At 40.7% G+C, this 22,137-nt stretch overlaps 1 protein-coding gene across 1 annotated transcript in view; it reads right to left on the bottom strand.

Moving 5' to 3' along the window:
• Nucleotides 1-427: 427 nt before the first annotated feature.
• The window catches only part of MET (MET proto-oncogene, receptor tyrosine kinase), a 131,502-nt gene continuing 109,792 nt past the window's right edge, over nucleotides 428-22,137 (bottom strand). The window contains exons 12-21 of the mRNA XM_066591808.1: nucleotides 20,111-20,257; nucleotides 18,140-18,296; nucleotides 17,920-18,060; nucleotides 14,244-14,474; nucleotides 14,045-14,125; nucleotides 12,522-12,703; nucleotides 11,387-11,496; nucleotides 6,182-6,347; nucleotides 4,192-4,328; nucleotides 428-1,953 (exon numbers count right to left, since the gene is read on the bottom strand). Coding sequence (XP_066447905.1) covers nucleotides 1,743-1,953; nucleotides 4,192-4,328; nucleotides 6,182-6,347; nucleotides 11,387-11,496; nucleotides 12,522-12,703; nucleotides 14,045-14,125; nucleotides 14,244-14,474; nucleotides 17,920-18,060; nucleotides 18,140-18,296; nucleotides 20,111-20,257 — 1,563 coding nt within the window. The 3' untranslated portion in view covers nucleotides 428-1,742. The remainder of the gene's footprint in view (nucleotides 1,954-4,191; nucleotides 4,329-6,181; nucleotides 6,348-11,386; nucleotides 11,497-12,521; nucleotides 12,704-14,044; nucleotides 14,126-14,243; nucleotides 14,475-17,919; nucleotides 18,061-18,139; nucleotides 18,297-20,110; nucleotides 20,258-22,137) is intronic.

The raw sequence follows: 22,137 nt of genomic DNA, 5'->3' as shown, positions 1-22,137 counted from the left end.
GGCATGTTCTATATTTTTTTGTGCAACTGAAATGTGCGGGTAAAATATGGAAATGTGAATGAATCCATTGATATCAATGCGTTCTATTCTCTGTGTACACCCGTGTGAAGCCAGCCTTAAGGTCCATTTAGACTGGATGAATGTTTGGCAAACGATGCCCGACACTCGTCCCCGCACATACTCGCTCTCATGCTGCTGCATGGGAGCTAGTATCGCTGGCTCACAGTGGGGCAGCTGGAGGAGATTTCTCTCCTTTTGCTCCCCCGCCCCACTCCATTGACATAACATAGCGGCTGTTCAGTACTGAACGACTGCTATTTACACTGAACGATCAGTGATCAGCTCATTGTCCATCGTTTATGCTGCATAAATGATGGACGATGAGCTGAACGATCATTGCTCAGTGTAAATAGCAGCTGTTCAATACTGAACAGCCGCTATGTTAAGTCAATGGAGATGGGCGGGGGAGTAAGAGGAGAGAAATCTCCTGGAGCCGCCCAGCTCCCCTGCTGGCCGCTCTCTGAGCAAGCCAGCCCTACTAGCTCCTGTGCAATAGCACGGGAGCGAGGAAACACAGGGTCAAGTGTCGGGCATCGTTTGCCCGACATTCGTCCCATTTAAAAGAAGTTTTAGACTCAGGGACTATAAATGTAAGCAATCTTATCTAAACATAAGAGATATATGGATACAGATTTTCACATTTTTATGTATTATACACTAAAAGTGCCTTTTAATAAATGTCTGTAACTTGCTGTATGTTTGGTTTCTTGATGATTTCTTAATAACAATACCTGATCGCTAAAACATTTCAACTCAATGTTTCCATTTTTTGTGTTTTTTACGGACTATCATAACATTTAGAATTAAACAGAAATAATATGAAGGCATCACAACACATTGAATCGGTAACAACTGGGGTGAATTTATGAAACTGTCTAAGAGAAAAACTGTCTTTGTTGCCCCTAGCAACCAATCAGAGTACAGTTTTGATTCCTCATAATGCTAATGTAAAATGAAAGCTGCTCTGTGATTGGTTGCTATTGGCACCAAAAACAGTTTTTGTTTTGGACAGTTTTCATAAATTCACCCCATATCTCTGACATACAATCTTGGTCCAGTATGGGTATTCAAAATATCATAGGAGTGCCACTGAGATCGCTTCCAAGTCATATCCTGTTCACCACCAATTCAGCAGCTATAAAGGTTTCTTCTTTCTTGGCCTTCCAAGCTTCCACTGTGGCATATTCTTCGGATAATAGCCATAAACTATAGCAATATCATCATTCTTCTTCTACTATATATGTTTTTATTCCCAATATTTCTTCCATTAATTTGGATATTGATCCACTTAATAAGGTAGTAGTATCTGCTTAGATAAAAGTGCTATATGAACAACATAAAATAAAAAACAGTCTTCACAATGACAAGAACAGGCATACAGTATACTGTCCACCTTTAGTATATGGACTGTTTGCTTTGTATTGTGTTGAACACTTGGTAACTGAAGACTAAACAAACAAAAAATGTAAAAAGAAATGTGGCTTATCTTGTACCATCTTCTGGACATCAGTCTGTATCTGTCATTATTAATAAAGTCCTGCTTCTAGTGCAATAAAAGAAAATTAAGACCAACGCGAGTGGCGCTGACAAACACATTGAAGAAGTACATGGCAAAATATGTATCCTCTAGTTGAAAATCTATACTAAGATATCCAGTTATAAGTCTCTCAAAAAGTTAAGAGTCACGTATCGAGGTTAAAATCTGTGTTTTCTTCTGTCTGCAGTAGAGAAGGGTAGAGCGCAGGACATTTTATGTTGACGTATGTTGTGTTGATAAGGACGTAATGCTCCCCAATGAAAGTTGAGAACATGGAAGAAATTCTTGAGACCAGTTCAGAAAACGTTGGCCGTAACTCTGCTTTCGGATGCCAACATTTCAACATCACATCAAACCTGTTTCAGAAAAAAAATGGTATTGTTTATAGGATCTAAAGATATTCTTACTCAGCTATTAACCCTTTTCTGTGTCTGGAAATAGCATGAACGCAACATAAGTTTAAACCTTTATTATGTCTTAAACATGGCTGTCCATTTATTAAATTACCCAAGTACATTAATTTGTTCCTGGCCAAACAACCTGGTTAAATTACTAATGGACTGCTCCAAGAGAAACATTGTATCTGACATCTCCAACTGTGTCATACCACAAGAGATCTTTTTACTAAATAGCAGACCGCACCATTTACAGATTGCAAAAAGTAATACTCCCAGTTTATGAATTACAAAATATTCCCCCTCGGCAAACATATCAAAGACTGTCCCTCAAGTCAGAAGTAGGACTAGATTTCTTTCAATATTTATGACTTCTGTTAGTAATATACAGCAAATGATATCATCAATAAAATGTAACCATTAACACTTTGCAATCCAATTTTGGATTCAGGGTTTCCTAGGGGGCTTTCTCTTTCTGCCATTATACAATGGCGCCATCTGCTGACTAGAGCCAGTACTGTGGTATGTGACATGCTGGAGAGACCTCCGACAACAGAGCGACCAGTAATCTACAGTAAGAATACCCTGCCGGACGTCTTCCGACATCGGAGCTATACAGTCTTCAATCAGAATGTCTTCAGACGTCAGACAGTGGATTGGAAAGGGTTAATTGCAATCTTTACCATAAAGACACATAAATGCAATACAAATGACATGAATACATACAGGGCAGCTTCCTATACTTAAAGGCAACCTGACACCAACTATAAGCATCATAAACTGAGTTCTGGTGCTTCTAATTTAGGTGATGTAGAGTCCAGGAAGCGGTGTCTCATACTCACTTGGTCCCCCATTCCTGGTGTCCCGCGACGAAGTAAGCATGTGTACAGCATCTTGACTTTTCAGAAGTGTGTGTGCACTCCCATCGATCCCTATGGGAAATATACAAGCTTGCTGTATGCTGACTGACTTCGCCGAGGGCACACAGCAGGAGCAGGGGACCAGATGGGTATGAATAGAAGCTCCACAGACTTCACATCACCTAAACTATAAGCACCATAACTTAGTTTGTCCTGATCGTATCTGATGTGTTACCTTAGTTAGTTATTGCTTCCTTTCTATCTGAAAGAAATAACTATCTAGGTCTCTTTTTCCTTAAATGGTCATGTAATCTCAATTCTGACCAGCTCAAAACTACTTAGGGTTTGGGTTCTCAAATTAAGTCAATATGGCAGTCTGTGTGATGCTGTTACATGCACCTACCAAAGAAACTACCTGGAGGGCTGTAAGGCACTCCTGTCACAGTTAGGCCTCATGTCCACTAGCTAAATGGAATTGCGGATTCTGCAGCGGATTTCCACTGCAGAATCTGCAGCGGATGTTGCCCATAGGGAATCATTGGCCATCCGCGGTCCATTAAATTGATTTTTGCACCTGCGGATGGCATTTTAAAAGAATTGCGTTTTTCACGCGCGGGAGAAAAAACGCGGCATGCTCCATTTTGCCGCGGATTCCGCGCAGACCGGCAACATTGCTATCACATTGATAGCAATGTGTGCGGGTATCTGCATGCAAAAAAATGCCATTTAAAGCAAATCCGCAGGGATTGTATTTTTCTATTGGACATGAGGCCTTACTGATGATGATTCACACAGCTCCTGTTAGACAGCTATAATAGAGGAGAATACAGTTCATCCTCATAACTGTATACTTATAGCCTGTAGCTTATTTAAGTGAATATAGAAGGTAATTATAATAAACTGTCCACCCAGCAGACAAAATGGTATAGCCTCAGCTAATGCTGTGCTGATGCATCATGGTACAGATGTGAAACTAAAAGTAAAAAAATCTCACTCTGGAGATGGTGCTGATAAGCATCAGACAGGTGGCTGCACTGCATGGAAGTGGCTGGTATACACAGAGGAGACCTCCAGAGTGTGGCAGGCAATTGGGTGAGGGCAGGCAGGGATAGAAAAATGTGTGTTTGCCAGAGTAACTCTTTAAGAAATGTGGTCAAGTTCTATAGTTAACGTCTATAAATCCTAATTTACAATTGAATACATTAAGAGGGTCCGGTATTAGTTTGCATTATATAAATAGTTCTGGTAACATAGATATAAATATAACAGAACTTTGTGGGCATAATGACACATTCAACATTGTAACAATGATTCAATAGTTGGTACATCTGAAACTTACAGGGCATCAGGGCAGTATTCAGGCTGTAGAAGTCTTCGTCCTTGTAGTAAATATACAGTTATATCAAAAGAGTTAACATCCGCATATGGTGGCGCTCCCCTGGTCATTAACTCCCACAGCAGTATGCCAAATGACCACTACAAAAATATTGAGAGACATTAGTACTATAGATACTTGAAAGTTGTTGTATACATTTGACTATATTAAGCTTTTGATGTAGACATATTTATAGTATCTTCACATCAATATTCTATGGCAATATATAACACTAATCACAGTCCAGTACCATCAGTTTAATGTTTATTACTAGAGATGAGCGAACATGTCCGTTACGGACACATCCGCACCCGGACACCGGCTTTGCCGAACACTGCAGTGTTCGCGCGTAAAGGTCCGGGTGCCGCCGGGGGGCGGGGAGATGCGCGGCGGCGCGGGCGGCAGTAGCGGGGAACAGGGGGGAGCCCTCTCTCTCTCCCTCTCCCCCCCACTCCCCGCCGCACCCCCCCGCGCTGCCACGGCGGCCACCGAACTTTTTCGCCCGAACACTGAAGTGTTCGCAAAGTTCGGTGTTCGGGCGAAAAAGGGGCGGGGCCGAACGTGTTCGCTCATCTCTATTTATTACCAAATTACCTCTCTGTACATTATGCTAACGTAAGACTTGACTGTTCCAATCTTTGACCCCCTGGTGACATCCCATGTACATGTACGTCGGATGCTCACAGCGTTTGTATTAAGTGGGCTCAGGAACCGAGCTTGCTTCATATGTGGCAGTTGTTGGCTGCCACCCGGCTGCAGCAGCCAGGATCCGACATAACTTTGTTTCCGGCTATAAGGCCTTGTTCAGTGCTGAATGCAGCATTTAAATGGCTTGATAGAGTGATAGGACTCCCAAATAGCCCCCAATGACAAGATCGTAGGGTGCCATTCTATTGCCATGACAGCCTCCTAATAAGGCCTGACTTTGACAGTGTTGAATAGCATGGCATTAAATGTACAATACACTGGAATACTAAAGTACTGCAGTATATTGGATAAGTAATCAAATAATTGCAAGTTGAAGTCTCCTAGTGGGACTCGAAAAAAAAAAAAAAAGAAGTAAAATAGGAATTTTTTATTCAATTATTTAAAAAAAAACAAAAAACACTAAACTTAAAACAGAAAACTTTTCCAATTGTTAACATGAACAAATCAAAACAAAGCAAAAAAAAATATCTTTATTGCCACGTGCATAAAAGTCCAATCTCTTAAAATATTACATTGCTTATCCCACACAGTGAATGCCATCAGGAAAAAATATACACAATGCCAGAATTGTGCTTTTCTTGATCATCTGGCTTTCAAGAATTAATTGAATAAAAACGAATCCAAAAATTTTATGTACCCTAAAATGGTACCAATAGAAACTACAGCTCGTCCTGCAAAAAGCACGGACTCACACAGCGAGTATTGCCATTTTCGAGTACAAGCCCGCTCGTGCCAAAAGATTCGGGGGCCGGCGGGGGTGGCGGGGGAGAGTGGGTAAGAACGGGGGGAGATCTCTCTCTCCCTCTCCCCCCCGCTCCCCCATGCTCACTCCTGCAACTCACCGCTCACCCCTGCCGGCCCCCAAATTTTTTCTCTCGAGCGGGCATGTACTTGAAAATGGCAATACTCGCTCGAGTATTTTGCCTTAACAAGTACGCTCGCTCATCTCTAATAATGATACCACCATGGACTCATCAGCCCCAGTCCGTTGAGCCCATAAACTTAGTTTATAGGACTCATCACACCTGACCGATTCTCTTTAATGGCTTCCCTGTGTATAAGATTTCTCAAAGATTCCTTAAAGATTCTCTATAGTTATTGGGGCAAGGCCAGACCAGGCGGTAGAACTGATTTCAGCCTGAAAAAAACCTTTAACTTGTCTCAACACAAAAACAGCATTAAAAGTGACAAAAATCGGTTGAATTAAACAGTAATGAAATACATGAATATGTAAATAAATAATTACCACATCAGATTTCGTGGTGAACTTTTGGGTTTGCAGGCTTTCCAGGGCCATCCATTTCACTGGTAGTTTGGCTCCAGTCTTGTTGTGGACACTGTAGTATTCCTTATCGTAAATATCTCTGGCAAGACCAAAGTCTGCCACCTTGACAGTGAATGTTTCGTCAAGCCTACAGAAGAACATTAAATGAAGAACTTAATCATTTTGCTATGCCTTGTTCTATATCAAACCAATCTCTCTCCTACTCTTCAGGAATTAATCATACAGTATATGAAATGTTATATAAAAAAAGAAATCATTGGAGACCCACTTCTGCACCTCGACTCTTAACAGTGTATATGATATATGCAAAGAGGAGAGCTGGGCTCCGCAAGCAGAGAGAACGAGCCAATGAAGGGACCTCCATGTCTGTTTGCTCTGGGTACTGTGTGTAAGCAGAATAGCTGACGGCTTTTACATTATAACCATTATTCTCAATGATTAAATTTCCTGAGCATGGATAGTTCATATATATATATATATATATATATATATATATATATATATATATATATATATATATATAGACCTGTGCCCTTACCCTGAACATAACAATACTACAAAAATAATATACTTAGGAACCGTTTTCATAATGCTTGATTTAGGAAATAATGACAACTTTATGCGAGATTCCAGCAAAAACCTCTGGGAACACATTCTGACATTAAAAGGGTTGTGCCAAGTTTAAAGAGGTTTTCCAGTCCTATAATATTGATGACCTATCCTCATAATAGCACCATAGCAGAGGAGATTGGATGTCAGCATATCATCACTGCAAGTTTACTCTGGCAGTAAATATAGCCAGTTATATTTCGGCTCAGTATGAGCCATTCTCAAGGTATGGTGCAGTTGATGGATGAGGACTGATCCTCTGTGGATGGACTGTCGTGATGTGTTGGCAGTTTTAATACACCTTTCGTTGTGCAGTGGTCCTAAATGGTATTGCAGCTCTTTGGGGGCTCCTCAACATCAGCTGATTAGCAGGGCTATTAAATCAAAATCATTTACAAAAAGGTCTCTTCAGAGACCCACTAATGAACGCCTGACCTAAATTATCATCTTTATCCTTAATTATACATTGTATGTAGTATTAAACTGTGAGGTTCAATATGAAAAGAGTTTAAAGCCATGTGTAGTGTCCACTAGGTCTTCCAATTATTATATAGTCATGGGAATATCTCTCTCGCTCTCTCATGTCTTCAATAACTTCCACTTGGTTACTAACGGCAAATCACTACTATGCTTTTATTAAATAAGTGTTGTAACCCTTGTTTATTCTGTGCTATAAGTAGCCATATTTTCATTCTAATTCTGAATAGTATTAACTTTTTTTGATTCCACCATCTCCGAATAAGAATGAATCACTAGTGTATGGGACATGCTAAATTTGGAAATCAACATCCTTATCAAAAACCATGTTCCTAGATGTAGCTATGGCAATATCAATACGTACACTCATTAAAGGATTATTTTCATCTTGTGAAGTGATGGTAAATGTCTACAGTATGTCATCACTTTATGATTGTGGGGGCCTAACCTCTGAGACCTACAAATGACCTTGAGAAGTGAGGGATGCTGATTCAGCACTGCACCCCTTACTAAGTCTTCACTGCGTAATGGTGCGATGACTACTCGCTCTGCAAGGATCTACAGCATGGCTCCGATCACGCAGGTGCATGGCTTTTAACATATAGAGTATAGTTATCAGAGCTCTGTCTTGAAAGTTGGGTATGCAGTGATGTGACTATCACATGACCAAAACAGAGTTTTATCCTCTGGAAGTGAAGACTCAAAGTTCCCATTCAATGCAATCTGATATCTTGAAAAACGTAAGGAACTGGTATAGAAGTATATTGGAAAATGGAATAACTTTTCGGTATACAATAAACAACTAATGGTATGGGGATATTAAATGGGTTTTCTGATCTTTAAAAATTGTTTTCAAATGTTTTAACTGCAGTAAGATTTATCACTTTCTGCAGCTGAAAAGCCTTTATAAGCCAGTCTTGCATGCAGGGTCATGCTCCTAGTGTTTATCTTCTGCCTGAGGGGCAAGAACCCCGAAACAGCTATATGTGTATGGTTTTCTGGATTTTGGCTTTCAATTCCCAGTCATTGTTATAAAGACTTGTACAAAGAGTTTGACATTGGTTTGCAGCAATGCTGCCTTCCAATAGGTGGCGCTGCAGATGTAGTGTTCCATCTTCCTCATTTGCATATTTCCGAGAGGAGCATGCATGGCCTTATAAAGCTCCTCACTCACCTTCTAGGTGCTCTCCTTAAGGAGAGAGAATAACCCTCCCGGCCCACGTCATAGGCGTCTCACTAGCCAAGCCAGAAACCTACTAATCAGGGGCAAAGACCTTGAAACAGTTGTATATATATGGTTTTCTGGCTTTCGATTTTTAATTCTCAGTCATTGTTATAAAGAGTTGTATAAAGAGTTTGACATTGCCTTGCAGGAATGCTGCCTTCCAATAGGTGGCGCTGCAGAGGTATTATTCCATCTCCCTTATTTGCATATCTCCTGCTTATGTGATGTCTTCCTGTAGTGTGGGAGGTCACATATTGCCCTCTTTGCTGGCTGCTATCTCCACTGCTACCTGGCTTTTCCCCCTCCTTACCCCCCTGTCTTTGGAGGGAGTTAGTTGCACATGCTGGGCAGCAGCTCGCGCAGTGTCAGTGTGTAGCAGAGCAGTCTCAGTAGTAATTACAGCGCTACTTCTATTAGAGGGCCATACAGGCAGCTATAGCTAAAGGCAATGTCTGTGAGAGTAATCATGGGAACTGTAGCCCTTCACATTGGTAATTCTGCTCACAGAAGCCCTGGCAGCATTAAAACAAAGGTGTTGTACTAAAACGGGGAAGATAACGAAAAATGACTACTTTTGAGTTCTAATGGAATCATCTAGTGAGCAATCGCAGATTAATGTGCATTTTCTATAAGCTTTCAATCCCCCTTTATGTTTTCCTGTGAAAGTGAAGGTGCAGAATAACACTAGATTGCAGAATAAACCCAACATCTATCTTTTAACTCATATTTAATTAGAATAATGCTTTTAGATGAACTAACATGACAAATTAGCTCTGCTACATCTGTAGTCGTCAACCAATGCAGAAACTATTTTGCTGTTATAATGAATCTCTGTTTAGTAACATATTCTTCCAGGTCACAGTAAAAGCAATGTAACATTCCTAATGTATTGTTCCCTACTTTATAGATTATGTTACACTGCTGCAGCATAGACTTCTCCTGTTTGCCCTTTGACCCATTCACTTTAACTTTAATTTACAGCTCCATGGCGTTAAAATCATTATGTCATAGTAAATTTAAAGACTTTTTAAGTACAATGACCTGCCTTTAATTAAATGCGGATTTTATTGCTACAAGTCGAAATGAGAAATGACTCAGACATTGCATCAATCATCTGAGAATTACAAATACAGCTATAAAAGGAGGGGCCGCTGAGATGGTGCAGGAAACATTTCTACAAGGACAGGCAGGCAATGCAGAATTACCAAACCTGCAGTAGGCATTACAGTCCGTCCGTCCATCCATCCATCCATCTCTCTGTGACAGGGGTTGTGAGTCATGGGACATAATCACAACTGCAATAGTAACGCTTTATAATGTGATCCTGATTGGCGATTCACCACATTCAATGATTCATAAGGAAGTACATAGCTCTAGCTCTTCCAATGCCAGAAGGGAAAAACCAACATTAAGACCATAATTCTCTTTAACACCATTTCAGCTTCCTAAATTTTCCATGGAAGCAATTTTTTTTTGTTTCACTGGATACCCCTTTTTAGAAGACCTGCACATTTCCTGGAATGAATATTGTTCCTTTGGGATGAAAATTGGCACACAAAGCATTTGCTATGCTTACGTTAATAAGAAAGCATGTCTATTCTGTTCCGGTCATCTGGATCTTAAAGTCTAAAATGCATTGTCAATGAACAGTGATCTGCTCATCGTCCATTTGCAGTGCACTATAGACCTAGATGGTTACTTCTCAGTCTTTTTGTGTTGACCTGGCCATAGCCTCTTCAACATTTCAGCCTGATATAACAATCTAGACAATAAAATCTGCTTTTGACAATTAGGAGCATTTTATAAAATGAGTGCAGCAGCTGGTTGGACAGTTAATTGGTGGGGATCTTGAGCAGCGGACCCTCACCAATCTGCTATTGATGGCCATCAATGGATAAGCCATCAATGGCGCATAACTGGAAAATCCCATAGCATATCTACTTTATTCTGTCCAAGTCACTGGTGCATTGTCCATAGTATGTATGTAGTATGTAAGGACCTGAATACAGGTGGTACTGGTGCAGTGAAATTCATAGTCCTGTGCTGGGAGTGTACTCAACACACATTACTCTGCAGGCTGTGTGTAATATTCTTCCAATGCAGCAGAACAAGCTGCACATATACAGCTGCAATAGTAAAGCGTTAGGAGACAATTAGGATAAAGCCGTTTTCCTGAAATGGGCAAGTATGAACAGCTCCATCAGATACCAGACAAAACGATGAGCTACATCTCCTGAACTGTTTGGGTTTGGAAAACAATGAATATGATACATATTTGTCTTAATGATGATTATCTGTTCAGTGGAGGCCGACTTTCAGTCACTTTATGGATCACTGTTCTCCAGGTGCATAACTATAGGGGATGCAGGGGATACGGTTGCACCAGGGCCCAGGAGCCTTAGGGGCCCATAAGACCTCTCTTCTCCATATAGGGAACCCAGTACTATGAATAAAGCATTACATTTGGGGCAGTGTTACAGATTTTGCATATAGGCCCAGTAGCTTCAAGTTACGCCTCTGCTGTTCTCCATGCTTTCATATCCATGACCGCTTCTTTCAGTTCTTCCTTGTGCATGTTTGTATCCAGCCAGCGTGTTCTTTGTCGTCCCCTTCTTCACGACCCAATAACTGTGCCAAGAACCAATGTTGTTTGGCTTGCATGATAGGTCCAAAGTATGAGAGCCGCTGTTTAGGGATTTTGTTCTCTACTGATATTTTTGGTTTGATATGCTGATATCTTGATGATACCCATTTATAAAACTTTTACAACAACCTGGACAATGAATTTATGTATTCATAGAGGAAAGTAGTTTATCATACTAAATGCAGATTAGGAGCCAGATTATCTTACTTACATACAATTCCTTGCTGCCAGATCTCTGTGTACAAACTTTTTGCTTGCTAAATATTCCATCCCCTTAGCGACCTGTAGACCAAACCCTATGAGATCTTTCACTGTTGGGTTCTAAAATAAAACAGAAAAAACATTAAAATATGCATTATATTGCAATGAACATATGAAAAACTTTAAATAAGTAACAACTGTACATCTTCAGCTGAAAGCAACATTTCATACTGTATGGCTTTTCAATGAAGAATACTATGGTATCTAGCAGCTGCCCCTCCTGATTTTTTCCCTAATAATCGCCACTTGCTTCTATAGCCAGTGTCGGGTAATGATGCTCAACTTTATATACTTAACCCTTTCCAATCCAATTTCCATCCTGGTTTTCCTAGGGGGCTTACTCTTTTTTCTGCCGTTATACAACGGCGCTATAGTCTGGCTAAAGTCAGTACTGCATGAGGTGACACGTTGGATAGGCTCCGACAGCAGAGAGGCTGGCAATATACAGTAAGAGAACCCTGACGGACGTCTTCCAACATCGGAGCTCTACAGCCCTAAATCATAATGTCTTCACAGGTCAGACAGTGGATTGGAAAGGGTTAATATAGATGTAAATGTGTTATTTTATGACACTCTATAGCAGTTTGTATTTAGTTGCTGAACTGCAGAAAAAACGTCAACCTGTATTCTGCTGATAGACCTTCCAAAACAAAATCTCAGAGGATTGTCTACAGTGCTGTCTCTGTAACCCAACTTCATATCCGGCACTTGTGTCCATACCGTAGGTCCTGACCCTATCTCTTCATTCATTCGTTTGTTCATTCAGGAGAAATTGGTTTAGACAGTGGCTGCGGGGCTGGCCAGCTCCAGTATTATGCATAGCTTTACAAATGTGCTCATGCATCATGCTTCATTGTTTTCAAGGTCATCCAGCATGATACAGCATTGTTAATATGAGAACACCATGCTTGCTAGTAAAAGTAAAGTAATGCAGTTTATATTAATGTATCCCCATTCTTCTTTTTTAAATATTCGACTTGCAGATGTAGCATACTGCCTTAAGAAAAAGTTAGATTTTTTTTTTATAGGAACAGCTATGAATTGTCCTGAGCTCTTTCTATGTGATAAATGCTGCATGTACTTACATGGGATTCATTTCGGATAAAGTTTCTGAGGTCTCCATGCTTCATGAATGGCAATACTACAAGGGGGGATCCTTCTGTGGGCAGACAGATGCCCAACAGGGACAAAACATTGGGATGACTGAAATCTTTCATGATTATACCTTCTTTGAGAAACTGTGAAACTTCTTCAATATCTGTAATACCTTAAAGATGCAAAGAAGACAAAAGTCAGTCTAGTGACATATATGAACAATGGTGAACTGCAAAGAGTAGATGCTTCAGAGAGGAAAGACATACATCAAGTCATGTGATCAAAATGTTTCACCACTAAGTTTCGTGATAAACAGTTCACTAACTTTTGATGTACAAATAAACAACTATGGCCGGACTCACCGGACCGGACAGGATTCTGCATACGGGAGGCCTGCAGCAGATTCCAGCTTTGAGCCTAGCCAGTGACCCTGCGTACGGCACTTGCAGGCAGTACAGGTTTTTTATATTTTTTTGTATTTCCCGCACCGTCACTTAGCGATGACGCAGATACCCGCAGCTCACACGCAAGGTTAATACCTGCATTTTGCCCGTGGAAAGTCCATGTGAACGGCGATTGTGGATTCCGCAATTAAAATCCTTTCGTCTGAGACCCCCCCCTAACTGGGGAGAATTATAAAAACTGGAAAGAATAAGTGGATTAGTTACCCCCCCAGCAACCAATTAGATTAGCGATTTTATTTTTAAAGGGCTGGTAAAAAACGTGGTCTGGAATCTGTTTAGAGACAACTGCCTCCTCTTCTTTTTGCAGTAGTTCTGATAAACCAGCCCCACCAATCTGATATTGATAGTCTATCCTATTGCTACGTCATCAATATTGTATTCCTGGAAAACTCTTTTAAAATAAGTAGTACACTTGATAGTAAATTCACTTCTTTTATTTACATATGCTGAGCAATCAAAAGGGGAAATCATCAGGAAATGAAATAATATTGTGTAAAGAGGGAAAAATTATTGTGAAATCTCAATTTTTCCAGTCTGTTATAATAAGCCTCACAGCAGTACAAGAAGAAGCTGATTCTGTAGGTGTATAGAAAAAAATAGAGGGGAGAAATGTGTTCTGTTATTGCAATTCACCCATTGCTTCGTGCTATTATTTATGGATTATCTATCAAATAAAATGGATTTGTCTAATTAAAAATATCCCCTATTAAGGTATATGGATGGTACAGAGTGGATCCTCTACCCAGGACCCTCTTCTATGGCTCTGAGGGGACAGCTACCTCTGGTCATGGTAGCCCATCCATGGTAGTTACATGGTTGGCTATTCGAGTGTCCAGCATGTAATACTACATTTCTCCATTGATGGATCCAAGAGCTGACCTGTGGTTATCAGTTTGCTTTAGAGAAAGAGTTGTGTGTCCATCTTACAACATTAGGATCTGGTAAATTAAGTATTTCAACAGCCTAGTGCATGCACTTCGTAGGCATCTGGTTATGCTGATAGTACATATAGATTGAGTCCACAAGCGTACATTCTCCATTACACTTACGGTTTAGAGATTTCACTGCACAGTGTAATTTCTTCCCATCAGTGTCTAAAAGCGTACCGTGATACACACATCCAAAGTGTCCTGAAATGTAATAACATCTAGTTATTTCATTCCATGCAGCGTACAGGGCCATTATTAGTTTTTTTTTTATATCTTCATATTATAACATGGATTTATTTAGTATAAAGCAAATTCTTACCTCTTCCTATTATTTTATTAAAATGTACTAGGAGACGGTCCACACCAATAACCATGTGTTCTATTTCTTTCACAAGGTCTGCACTTAAGGCACTTAAATCAATATGGACATATGACTGCAACAATGGGCTGACAATGTCTGAGTCTCCACTTGACATTATAGGCGAGAGGTCTCTGTGAGGATACTCAGCTGTTCGGCACGATCCACTATGAGTTGAGTTTGGAAACTGATCTATAATGTTTAAAGGATAAAAAACTCTAAATGAAGATGTAGGCAGGTTTTGATCAACAGCAATTACTTTAACTATATGTAATGAATATAAGCATTTAAAAAACCTCAAGTGAATTCCATTCTATCTAGAGATGAGCGAGCGTACTTGCTAAGGCAAACTACTCGAGCGAGTAGTGCCTTTTGTGAGTACCTGCCCGCTCGTCTCTAAAGATTCGGGTGCCGGCGGGGGAGAGCGGTGAGTTGCGGGAGTGAGCAGGGAGCAGCAGGGGGGAGAGAGTGAGAGTGAGATCTCTCCCCCGCTCTCCCCACCGCTCCCTGCCGGCACCCGAATCTTTAGAGACGAGCGGGCAGGTACTCGCATAAGGCACTACTCACTCGAGTAGTTTGCCTTAGTGAGTATACTCGCTCATCTCTAATTCTATCCTATAAGATGAAGCTGAAGAAAAGCAATCGGCCACATAAGAGTAGAGAAGAGTAAATGTCTACTTTTTAATAAGACAGTTTTTAAGGTGGCCAAACACTGGGAGATGTCTCACTGCGTGGTCTCATTTGGATCCGATTTTATTATCATACATTTGTAAAGTCTCCTTTTGAGATTTAGACCAACCATAGACCTGATATTTCAATTGACTGACAGACCTGTGACAAACCAGATGCAACAAGGAGAGGAAAAAGAACCTACACATTTTATGACATCTATTACGATAAAGGTTCGGGTTATGATCAACTATCAGACAAAATAATCTAAAGGCTAAAACTGGCCAAATTAGGGCACATTCACATGAACGATGCACACAAAACTTGCATGAATGTGAAATACATTCATTTAAATGGATTCATGCACAACAATATGTTCTATCTTTGGGAACGCCTCACCCATTGTTTTCAATGGGGCCTTGAAAGACATGCGATATTTCCCATTAAAGTCAACGGGAAACACTTGCAATCCTATCATGCATGTGAAACACGTGAGGATTGCAATTTCACAGAAGTGATGCGATTTCTAATCAGAACTGCTTTGTATCGCCGTGAAAATTGCATGTTGGCAAATGCAATATTTTTCAAAGATTCTCTATATCATGTCAAAGGTTTTCCAAAAGTGCAGATACTCTTTAAAGAATATGTGAAAAACTGAGCTTTCTGTCATTAGACATTCATAGAAGTGTACGAGAAAAGAACTAAAGTGGATTTTATGACATGTAAGTAAAGAAAGTTAAAATGTCATTTTTTACTTAACCTTTAACATTATTCCTAGTTTCATGGTAGAAGACTATTACTGTCATATTTCCTGTAGGAGACACTGCATGCTACATATGAAATTACATGTGTTCAGTTTTAAGATCAAGGTTCAGTAACTATGAAACCAAGGAAATGCCAGGAGGTGATTCATATCCTGCAATCTTAGGAATGGGAATGTTCCTAGCCATCTTCATCTTATCAGGAATGCAGAGAAGCAGATAGAAAAGGAAAGAAGATGTTGCTTGTTTTCTATCATCAGATGGAGCTGAAGTAGACAATGTGATGTGAACATCTGAACAAGTCCTTCGGCTGCGCTGCAAGTGAGAACACGGCAACCATCATCCGGCTTCAGAAGATTAAACTATCAGTTACAGCTATATGGCTAGACAAATGTGGGCTCAAAACCAGCATTATAACTGAGATACTATTCTGGCTTTCTTTGCATCTCTAGGGTTCAACCATTGGTCATCTCATGACTTACTCAACTTGCAGGCATCAGGCTGTTGTGCCTTTCATCTAGAAATCTCCAAGACGTACCCTTTTATATCCTGCTTTTGTGGAATAATCTTTTAACATGTAACGTCTGTCAGCACTAATGCTACAGCATGCAGCACTACTTTATAACTACTTTCCAAAGTACCAGATACAGTACCACCTGTAATTCCCATAACTTCATAGTATAGTGCTAATAAAAGAGCACCAATAATCTTCCCTGTAATAAACAAACCTGTTATCACTGAAAGACATTACATTCACCAGGATCTCCCCAACACTAGCCCTTTGTATGTGGATGTGCAGAAGAACCTCAAGCTTCCAACTTCTTATTGATGGATCCAAGGGCTTAACTAAAGGCTCAGGGGCCCAGGTGCAAAGGTTTAGCTGCCCCCCCCCCTCCCCATCTGTACTCATTCCCAGAGAAGTAACTTGAAAATTCAGGGCCGCAATGCAACACAGCCCCCCAACTATAATGCTTTATTCAAGCTACTAGGCTCCCTCTATGTAGAAGATAGACCTTATAGGCCCCCTAAGGGTCCTGGGCCCAAGTGCAAACATATCCCCTGCATTCCCTATAGTAACACCCCTGGATGGATCCTTTACACTAGACCCCATAGACTCTGGGAAAAAGTTTACCATTACATGTATTATTGACTTTTGTTTAATTTAAATAACCCAGACAGTCAGTTTTCAATTTTTTTGGTGGTAGTCTTAAAAGGGACAATTAAGAGTCGTGGAAGTTCATATTTGTTAACCTTATGGAACTTGTTGCAAGTGAGAGACCACTTATATTCATCCTGTATAAGAGTGCTGGAACAGGAATTCACTTTTGAAGAAATCTTGACATTAATCCTTGGGGAAAATATTAACAGGGATGTGTGTGTTGCAATCTGCTACAGTATCCATAATACAAGGTGAATCACGAGGAACAAGCATGCTGATTCACAGGAGAGTCATCAACCTAAAAAACACAGAGTTTCTGGCAGTGCAGAACGTAGAGTGTTGTTTCACCTGTGTAATGATTGATAACTGTATTCGCTTCCAGTGGCTACGTGAGTAAATATTAGAATTAGAACCTATTTCTTTGCTTGCCGAGACCTGACACATCTACCGAATATCATGGACACCGGCTATGCCTTAGTGCGCCTTGTACGTGACATATTTGTTGCAGAAATGTCTGTGACTGTCCCATTCATCTGAATGAGGCTTGCAGAGAAGCATCACTTGCTGTGGAAACAGCTTCATCCAGATCTATGGATCTGGTTTTCAGTTGAAGAAACATCTGCAACAAATCTGCTGAATGTGAATACAACCGAAAGTTGTATACAGACGGCCGTATGCAACTTCGCCTGAGAAACTTAGGCACAAATCGTATTGGACAGCACATGTGCCAGGCAATATGGACGCCATAAAACGCCTGTGCTATTCTCGTCCATGAAAATGATGATATAAATCAATAGGTCCAACACATAAAGCTGATCATAGACATCATAGACATGGCAATTTCCAAAGGTTCAACACACACTAAATGTTTATGGAGCCTGAACATATTCTATGCTATTATGTCCCCCCGAGGTTTGTAGTCCCAGAAATATCAGGTCATTATATAATTATAAATGCTGTGGCAAGAAATGCAACAATTATACAGAACAAATCTTTTTAGATGAATGTATTACTACATGAACAGTGCTGAATAATAAAGGACTCCTACCTTCCGGAAAGGTAGACCGGTAGTCCACAGATTCACTGGATACCATCTCGGTTGTAGGACTCACACTCCTTGCACTCACAAGTCTATCCAAGTGAGGTGTATGTACCCTACCATCAAATAGGACTCGCTCGCTGCCTATATCTGTAAAGACATATTGTTAGAAGTAGTCCTTCGTAGTGAACAGAGGAACGCAAAGTAATTGAAGAACGAACAGTTTTACCTTTGAGCTGTTTTTTCTTCTTTATATGTAGGTAAACTCCCAATACAGCCAAAAGCAGTATAACACAAGACAGAACTCCAGTAATGATTCCTGTATAATTGTGGTTTGGTTGGATTTTCACTTTACCAATGACAATTGAGGAGGATTCCTGCAGAAGCTAAATGTTGTAAAATGTATTAATAAAAATATCATGCAATCATATATGTTTGTAGTTTAACCCTTTCCAATCCAATTTGTATCCTGGTTTTCCTAGTGGGCTTACTCTTTTTCTGCCATTATACAATGGTGCTATATGCTGGCTAAAGCCAGTACTGCATGAGGTGACACGTTGGATAGGCTCTGACAGCAGAGAGGCTGGCAATATACAGTAAGAGAACCCCGACGGTTGTCTTTCAACATTGGAGCTGTACAGCCTTAAATCCTAATGTCTTCAGACGTCATACAGTGGATTGGAAAGGGTTAAAAGGTATCTTTGTTCTAAAAAAAAGGTTTAAAAAGATATCAATCAGAAAACTACTATGGATGAAATTGCTGTTGACAATGATTGGCCACCATGGTTACATAAAGTGCCATCATTATGAACAAAGTTGCTCATCTTGATCGGCTGAGCGATCAAATTGTCCAGATTTTCGCAAATCGAATTAGGTTAGTCCAAACCAATTCTTGGCGAAAATCGTAGGAAAATTGAATTTAGTGATGACAATGAAGAACGCTATCAGTGATAGGGTGTATCTGACCATGGACACATAGTCCAGCAAGTATGACCAGTTGCATTACATATCCTTAATAGAACACTGGGTCAATGTCCTTCAGGTGGGGCATGAAGCCGAAAGCGGTGGTCCATATTTCACGATACCCGCAAGAAATGTGGGATATTCATTCTTGTCTATCCCTTCCTCACTCCCTCCTCCTTTTCTTCCTTAACTTTTGCCATACCAGCTTTCACCCTCCATATTGGCACAGATGTGTGACAAAATCCAACCCGTTCACCTGGCAAATTTCTGACATTGTTTTTAAACAAGTAGCATGTGTAATATCTTCTTTGGCATTTTTTTTGATCTAGGAAACCCTACGTGGGCCCTTGTTTTGTTTTTATTGATATGCCTGTGCTACGATTGACCCCTACACTGTTGTACACTATTTCGCCCAATTTTTGAGAGAATCGCAATGTTCCCCAAATGTATGGCAGTACTCCTATGCAATTTGGGGGGATTTGGCTGCATTGAGGACCTTCTAGAGGGAGAATCAGTGAGCCCAATTTTTACTCCCATTAATTTTATTGGGAGTCGGAATCAACCGTCCCGATTCACTATAATTTTTGTGAAATTGGCCCGATACGACCCAAACTGATTATTCTACTAATTGCTCATCACTGATTGTGAACACTAAGATTGCCAGAAAACCACTTAAATTTTTGCATAACTTTTCCAGTTGTTGTGTTCATATACATTATAATTTTTGACCAGGTCTGCAAAATTTCCTTCTACTACACCTCCTACTAAAGTCAGCCGATGGTTCTCTAATGTTATATCATGAGAACAATGAGGTCTTTTGTGATTTCCCTAGGCAATCATATTTAACACACAATGTTAACAACAATTACATGTTCATCTCTTAATAAAAATGCTGGAACAGGTTGTGTATGTGCGCTACATTGTGAATCGGTCTGAATACCCAGTGGGGGTTCTAACAGCCAGAAGCGCACCTGCCTTGTGCATCTTCTTCAGATAATTACATCTGAGCTCTACACATGCTACAAGTGATAGAAGTTTTGTAATTCACAGCAGGCATGCAGCTTAATTATTCATGATTTGCGTAAAAAGACATTTTGAAATTTCAATAAACAGTAGCTGAACAAACTATAGTGCAAAATGATGAGGAGAGAACACACTGACCTTCAGTAATAATGCAGAAACAAATGTATGCAGACAACAGGACGTTCAGATATGGACAAATAGGAACAGATCATACCTCTATTTTCAGCTCACTGTTGCTTTTGATCAAGTCATTGGAAACGGCACAAGAAACAAAATCTGATTTGGATTGAATGATTTCACAGCTCTTGTTACCAACTTTCAGCACTTCTCCTTTCACAGCATCAGAATCAATATTATCTCCCTGGAACCAAAAGTTTCAGCATTGGTTATGAAAAATGAAGAGTGGAACATCCACAAAATAATAAACGAAGGGTTTAAACCGCTATAACATTGTAATCTAGTATCATTAACCCTTTCTAATCCAACTTCCCTGCCACCCGCACACTCCCCAGCCCTTGTTTATTTTGGGTGGGATTCCTTGGAAATACTCAACAGAAACGCATAAAAACTAGAGATGAGCGAACGCGTTCGTCCGAGCTTGATATTCGTGCGAATATTAGGGTGTTCGGGATGTTCGTTATTCGTAACGAACACCATGCGGTGTTCTGGTTACTTTCACTTCCTTCCCTGAGACGTTAGCGCGCTTTTCTGGCCAATTGAAAGACAGGGAAGGCATTACAACTTCCCCCTGCAACGTTTAAGCCCTATACCACCCCCCTGCTGTGAGTGGCTGGCGAGATCAGGTGTTCGCCTAATATAAAAGTCGGCCCCTCCCGCGGCTCGCCTCAGATGCCTGGTGAGTTAGATGAGGGACAGTGCTGTTTATACCGGAGCTGCTGTAGGGAAAGAATTGGTAGTTAGTGTAGGCTTCAAGACCCCCCAAAGGTCCTTATTAGGGCCACTGATAGCTGTGTGTTGGCTGCTGTTAGCAGTGGCATTTTTTTTTCCTCAAAATCGGCTCTGCAGACCGTTGCACCTGGCATTAGGGACAGAAGTGCTGCATAGGCAGGGAGAGTGTTAGGAGTGAGTGTAGCCTTCAAGAACCTCAACGGTCCTTTCTAGGGCCATATTTATCCGTGTGCAGTACTGTCCAGGCTGCTGTTAGCTGTGCTGCATTTTTTTTGGGCTTCTCAAAATCGCCTCTGCAGAGCATTCCACCCTCCATTGATACTGCAGGGAAAGAATTGTATAGGCAGGGCCACAACACAGTTATTATTCATAGAATATACGCAGTGCTGCCTTTTGGTGGAAAAACAAGTGAAAACAAATCTATTTGTCCAGCCTCTGTCCATCCTTACGGGCGGTGGACACGTGTGAGCTGCGTGAACAACATTGCTAAATCATACGCACCCAGCTACGCTTTACTGCTGGCTTCGCCATTTGCTTTCCTTAATTGGGAAAAAAAATACCTGCTCTGCCAGAGTTATAATAACTCTGCTACCCTCACGTTCTGTGACACATTAGCAGGGACACAGCACAGTTATTAAACTTCTCATGTTCATTGAATATACGCAGTGCTGCCTTTTGGTGGAAAAACAAGTGAAAACAAATCTATTTGTCCAGCCTCTGTCCGTCCTTACGGGCGGTGGACACGTGTGAGCTGCGTGAAAAACATTGCTAAATCATACGCACCCAGCTACGCTTTACTGCTGGCTTCGCCATTTGCTTTCCTTAATTGGGAAAAAAAATACCTGCTCTGCCAGAGTTATAATAACTCTGCTACCCTCACGTTCTGTGACACATTAGCAGGGACACAGCACAGTTATTAAACTTCTCATGTTCATTGAATATACGCAGTGCTGCCTTTTGGTGGAAAAACAAGTGAAAACAAATCTATTTGTCCAGCCTCTGTCCGTCCTTACGGGCGGTGGACACGTGTGAGCTGCGTGAAAAACATTGCTAAATCATACGCACCCAGCTACGCTTTACTGCTGGCTTCGCCATTTGCTTTCCTTAATTGGGAAAAAAAATACCTGCTCTGCCAGAGTTATAATAACTCTGCTACCCTCACGTTCTGTGACACATTAGCAGGGACACAGCACAGTTATTAAACTTAGATTATTCATTCACTAGAGGCAGTGGGGCCTTTCGTTTTCCAAAAAGGGAAAAAATTATATTTGGCCTGCAGTCTTGCGCCAATTTATTTCCTGCCTGTGAAATCAAATCACTGGTAATACAGCA

The sequence above is a fragment of the Eleutherodactylus coqui genome, chromosome 2, assembly GCF_035609145.1.
Source record: "Eleutherodactylus coqui strain aEleCoq1 chromosome 2, aEleCoq1.hap1, whole genome shotgun sequence".
NCBI classification, from domain to species: domain Eukaryota; kingdom Metazoa; phylum Chordata; class Amphibia; order Anura; family Eleutherodactylidae; genus Eleutherodactylus; species Eleutherodactylus coqui.
The sequence above is the reverse complement of the archived record's forward strand: the minus strand, read 5'-3'. Positions and strand labels throughout refer to the sequence as shown.